This window comes from Kryptolebias marmoratus, linkage group LG18, assembly GCF_001649575.2.
Source record: "Kryptolebias marmoratus isolate JLee-2015 linkage group LG18, ASM164957v2, whole genome shotgun sequence".
NCBI classification, from domain to species: Eukaryota; Metazoa; Chordata; class Actinopteri; order Cyprinodontiformes; family Rivulidae; genus Kryptolebias; species Kryptolebias marmoratus.
In genome coordinates this window covers 20,458,816-20,464,643 of record NC_051447.1, presented here as the reverse complement: position 1 = coordinate 20,464,643, position 5,828 = coordinate 20,458,816, and the positions used below count along the sequence as shown (strand labels likewise).

Below are 5,828 nucleotides of genomic sequence, written 5' to 3'. Positions count from 1 at the left end.
TCAGGCAGTGGGCGCTCTGCATCAGGCAGCGGGCGCTCTGCTTCAGGCAGCGGGCGATCTGCTTCAGGCAGCGGGCGCTCTGCATCAGGCAGCGGGCGCTCTGCATCAGGCAGCGGGCGCTCTGCATCAGGCAGCGGGCGATCTGCATCAGGCAGCGGGCGATCTGCATTCCTTCAGACCATTAATTAAACCCCAGAGCTGAAGAGAAAAACTATTTTTAAACCTGAAGCTGAGCTCAGCCGAAGAAGCCGAAACAAGCAGAATATCTGCAAAACAGCCGAAATCTACCAGCCGAACTCGGCTGTGCCCCGGGGCTGAGGGTCTTAAATAGGAAAAGATTTCAGTTTTTGAACGGGACACAAACACACGTCCTCAAGCATCCAGAGAGACGCTCAGACGGGCGGCCATTTTCTGCGGCGTCCGATGGCGTTCAGCTGCACGGCTTTCAGAGAACGTTTTGAACAAGGATGAAGTCTGACATCACATCTGTGCCGATAACGGAGGGAGGTTAGATTTCCCTACTGACTGATGATTGGCTGCCTGAGGCGGAGGGAGCCATTTTAGAGGCGGAGCCAGAGGGTGGCCATGGCTGCTCCAATCTAGTTTCATTCATCGTTTCCGTAAATAAATGGGTTTACCTGTTTACAAATATATGGCGGTGGCCATCTTGGATTTTGACATGGCAACCCATGTTTTGACAGCGACCTTTTGTCCCGTCTTTGCGTCACGACGGGGGACAGAAGTTAGCCAAACAGTAGCTAAATGCTAAAGCTAGCAGGTCAGTAGCTAAAAGCTAACATCAGGAAAACAGAAGCAGCTGCAGCAGATTTCAGAGAACAACCCGAAGGATCTCCGTGTATTTCTGTGGGAATGTTTTGTAAATTAAATCAGAAACTTTTAATTTGAAGCTGACTTCCTGTTTCTCTGGATGAGCGGCTGAATCCGTGACGTTCACCTCAGACAGAGAGGAGCTGGAAGGATGAACGGCCGACTGAGTCCGTGTTTATTCCTCTGCCAGCAGCAGACGGTTCACCGGATCCAGAACTCCTGTTGGCTGGACCGGGTCCAGTCCTCGAGGACGGTCCCGGTAGATCCGGCTAATTATTCCAGGAAAGTGGAGCGGCTCAAACAAACAGCTGTTTTCTCTCTCTGCTGCTAATTTACGCCTAAAGATCCTTTTTCATTTATTTCAGGCAGGTCACGTCAGCTCTGGCATTCTTAATGTTTCTACTTTAATTTGATATTTTATTAATGAATAAAAATATAGTCAGTAATAAAATGTTCCAATTTTAATTTCATTTCATCAAAGAAACTCCAGAAGTAAAAAACTAACAGAATCAAACAAACGAGTTTTTAATAAATTCGGCTGTTTTAAAATCAAAACCTGAACCCAACAAATTTTCAGACTTTTTTTATAACCGCAGAGCCAGACTCTTATTTTGAAAAGTATCTAAGAGTTTTATCTTGCCTCGGAATCTGCTGAGTCACTGGTTGCCATGGTGATTCCCACCTTTTCTGGGGGACAGAGGGAGGAGCTTACAGCTTACAGCTCCTCCCTTCATCAAACAGGCAGAAACACAGAGTAAAAAGTAAGCCTCAGACAAACAGTCTCTGAGTGAAAACTATCAGAACTTCTTGAGCCGTGAGCAGCAGGAGGTTCTGATGGTTCTACAGGGTTTATGGAGGAGATATGAAGAGTTAAAAAGAGCCTTCACTTCCTGTTTGAAGCTCAAATCCAATGGCTGTGTGACCTCTGACCTCTGACCTCTGACCTCTGAGAGGACACATCAGTCCTCCAGCAGAGACACTGGGTGGACGGAGACAGAAACTGGAGAAGACGAGTTTGTTTACGAAACATTTGGAAGGTTTTGTTCAGAAATGAGTGTGTGACATCACTTCCTGTTCTCTGTTGTGTGAGTTAACTTTATAACTGCGTTAACTCTTTCAGGGAGTAGATCTGGTTTATCATTCTGATTACAGAGCTGCTCGCTCTGCTCCAGAGATCTCAGAGAACCGAGGTCCGGTTCCATCCAGAACCCACCAGAAACAACAAGGTTCTGCTCTGTTCCTCCTCAGGCTGACTTTAAACCCAAACATACGGAGAGACGGACAGTAATTCAGATCATTTTAACAAACTGAAGAAGTTCAGAAGTTCTGGTGAACAGTTCTGTGGACCGACGGGTCAGGAGGTTCTGGTGGACCGACGGGTCAGGAGGTTCTGTGGACCGACGGGTCAGGAGGTTCTGGTGGACGGTTCTGTGGACCGACGGGTCAGGAGGTTCTGGTGGACGGTTCTGTGGTCCGACAGAGAACCCTAACTGAGTAAAGGCTGAAGGTCCTGTAGCTGCAGAGCTAGCCTAGCATTCGCCCAGTTCAGCTGTGGGATCAATCAGGCTTTTATTTTGACGAACCTTCCCAAAGATGAGAGGATGAGTGTGAAGGACTAACTGATGAAGATGTTGTTTCTGTTTAACCTTCTTTCATTTAAATGAATCTTAATTTGCAGAAATGCTGTTTGAATCTAATTAGTTGTTTAAACAAAATAAATTAACAGCTGTTAATTTATTTAACTTCAATCAGGCATATATTTGTTAAAATCTGACAATTTTATAAATTTAAATAATTAATAAGAATTTATCTGATTTATTTAGTGACAAATTCATAAAAACAGTTTGAATTTAAGGAATTATAAGAATAAAAAGTGTTGAATTTCACCTTTATTCTAATTCTGGGTGAAGTCAAGGATTCATCCTCGATGTGCGGCTCAGGACCGGGATCAGAACCCCCTGAACCAGAACCTTTCAATCAGAGTGACAGAATCGAACAGAGAGGCCGGGTTCTGTTGGACTGACCTGGTGCTGGTTCTGCTCCGGTTCTTCAGACGTTCTTCAAGGTTTCCACAGTTCACAAACAAGGCGGAGGTTCTTTGAGTTGGTTAGAAAACAGAACTAAAAATGTCTCAAAAATAAACTTTTCTTCACAAAAAGAACAGAACGATCCTCCACAACGACACCAGAACAAGAACACCGGTTCTGTGGGACGGGTCAGCTGCAAAGTTCTGCTGTAAACATGAGAACTAAAGAAGAGAACCTGGACCCATATTTACAAAGCCCCTCCTCGGAGTTCTGAGTGTCCCTGAGGTTCTGCAGACAGAACCCTGATGGCACAGATGGGGTTCCTGTTCAAAGATGTTCCGGTTCTGCTGCAGATCTGCACCAGGAATGGGAGCTGGTTCTGCAGAACTCTGCGCCGGCACCGGTCCGTGGACCTACAGGTCCGTCTCGCGCGTGTCCAGGCAGAACGCGTACAGGGAGCGTTTGAAGTCGCCGCTGCCGCCGCTGCTGTTCGCTTTGATGTTCGCCTTCTCCGCCGAGCCCGAACCCGAACCCGGCTCGGTGTTCTCCGCGTCTCGCGACCTGACGGACGACCTGCTGCCCTTGCGCCTCGGTTCGGGGCTGTCCGGCCCGCCGCTCGGCTCCTCCTTCAGACTGGACTGGTCCTGGTCCGTCTCCCGGTGGTAGAAGTAGTTGAAGTTGGACACGATGACCGGAACCGGAAGCGCAATGGTCAGCACCCCGGCGATGGCGCACAGCGAGCCCACGATCTTCCCTCCGACCGTCACCGGCCTCATGTCCCCGTAGCCCACCGTCGTCATGGTAACCACGGCCCACCAGAAGGCGTCCGGGATGCTGGAGAAGTGGGACTCCGGCTCGTCCGCCTCGGCGAAGTAGACTGCGCTGGAGAAGAGGATGACTCCGATGAAGAGGAAGAAGATGAGCAGCCCCAGCTCCCTCATGCTGGCCTTCAGGGTCTGCCCCAGGATCTGCAGACCCTTGGAGTGGCGGGACAGCTTGAAGATCCTGAAGACCCGGACCAGGCGAATGACCCGGAGGATGGCCAGGCTCATGGCCTGCTGGCCGTTCTGGTGCTCCTGACCCTGTTCGGCCAGCTCGGTTCCGACCGTGATGAAGTAGGGCATGATGGACATGATGTCGATGATGTTCATGATGGTCTTGGAGAACTCGGACTTGCTGGGGCACGCGAAGAACCGGACCAGCAGCTCGAAGGTGAACCAGATGACGCAGGTGGTCTCGATGATGAAGAACGGGTCCGTGAAGGTCAGCGAGGTTCGGACTTCGGTTCCGTTGTCCGTCCGGCTGCTCGCCGGGAGCTCGCGCTCGTCCCGGAACTCCGGCAGCGTCTCGAGGCAGAAGGTGATGATGGAGATGGTGATGACGATCACCGACACGATGGCGATGCCCCGGGCCGGACTCGAACTCTCCGGGTACTCGAAGATGAGCCAGACCTGCTTCTGGAACTCGTTCTGGGGCAGCGGTTTCTCCTCCTCCTTGATGAAGCCCTCATCCTCCCGGAACCGCTCCATGGCCTCTTCCCCCAGCTGGTAGAACCGGATCTCGTCCGCGAACACGTCGATGGACACGTTCACGGGTCTGCGGATCTTCCCCCCGGACTGGTAGAAGTAGAGGATCCCGTCGAAGCTGGGCCGGTTCCGGTCGAAGAAGTACTCGTTCCGGAGCGGGTCGAAGTACTTGATCCTCTTGGCGGGGTCTCCCAGCAGGGTGTCCGGGAACTGGTTCAGGGTGCCCAGCTGGGTCTCGTAGCGCAGCCCGGCTATGTTGATGAGGACCCGCTCGGTACTGTCCGTGTCCAGGTCCAGGTCCAGCAGGTCCTCGTCGAACAGGTGCGGACTGTGGTCCGCGCGTAAAAGCGCATCCATGGCGTTCTCGCTGCAGCTCAGGGTGGTGTTCATGTCGTTGATCCTCCAGGGGCTCCGGGGCTGCGGAGGAGCCCCGCGCGTGTTCAGCTCCTTCCCGAACTCCTCCCCGGGTCCGGGTCCGGGTCCGGACTGACCGAACCCGCTCTGAGGGACGTCCAGCGCGTTCCGGCGGCTCTCATTGGCGCCGCCGTTCTCGAAGCTCACCAAGGCGATCTCCATCCGGCCGCCGCGCGCGGTCACAGCGCGAGGGAGAGGAGGAAGAAGAGGAAGAGGAGCGAGAGGAGCCGGGACTTGTTGAGCCGGAACCCGAACATCCTCACGAGCCGGTTCTGGTCCGGTCTGACGCTGAGAAGCAGAGAGGAGGAGAGGCAGGCTCGGATGGTGCTTCCTGGTGCTGAAAATGTCTGGATGTGATCCGAGCTGTCACCTCCTCCTCCTCCTCCTCCTCCTCCCCCTCTGGATTTATCTCCCTCTCTCTCTGGGAGCGAGCACGAGCTCCATTTGTGGCACAAAGCGCGCGCACGTGATACTTTTTACCACATCGGCCTGATCCAGAATCAGCAGCTGACACTTCCTTGGAGGAATGCATGTCGCCCGCCGGAGTTTAAACTAAAATCCTTTCATGATGAGGAGAAACTTCATCCGTAAAATCTGGACAAACTGGAGCCATTTTTGTTTTCTAAGATCAGTTAGCTGTGGCGGCCATCTTGAATCGGTCTTACAGCTGTAAATATTTCCTGAGACGTTCATTGAAATCTGTCCACAGGGTCAGGAGACAGACAGAAGCAGAAACATTATCACCCGCCTTTTGGTGGCGGGTGATAATGTTCTCTGTCAGGAGAACATTGAGGGAAACTGAGGGAAGAAATACCTGAGGACAGGTGAGACGGTCAGGAGGACAGGTGAGACGGTCAGGAGGACAGGTGAGACGGTCAGGAGGACAGATGAGACATTCAGGAGGACAGGTGAGACGGTCAGGAGGACAGATGAGACGGTCAGGAGGACAGGTGAGACATTCAGGAGGACAGGTGAGACGGTCAGGAGGACAGGTGAGAGATAAGAGCTCCAACAGGACCGGGTTTAGAGCTCC

General features: G+C 52.2%; 1 protein-coding gene across 1 annotated transcript; it reads right to left on the bottom strand.

The window, feature by feature from the left end:
• Window positions 1-2,848: 2,848 nt before the first annotated feature.
• LOC108251673 (potassium voltage-gated channel subfamily A member 1) lies at window positions 2,849-5,470 on the bottom strand. The gene has a single exon (XM_017442050.3). It carries the CDS (start codon window positions 4,955-4,957, stop codon window positions 3,269-3,271), a length of 1,689 nt encoding a protein of 562 aa, XP_017297539.1. The 5' UTR covers window positions 4,958-5,470; the 3' UTR covers window positions 2,849-3,268.
• Window positions 5,471-5,828: the final 358 nt, after the last annotated feature.

What these genes read in the sequence shown, in the direction of transcription:
- LOC108251673 (XM_017442050.3), bottom strand. Translation starts at nt 4,957, where the DNA reads ATGGAGATCGCCTTGGTGAGCTTCGAGAACGGCGGCGCCAATGAGAGC.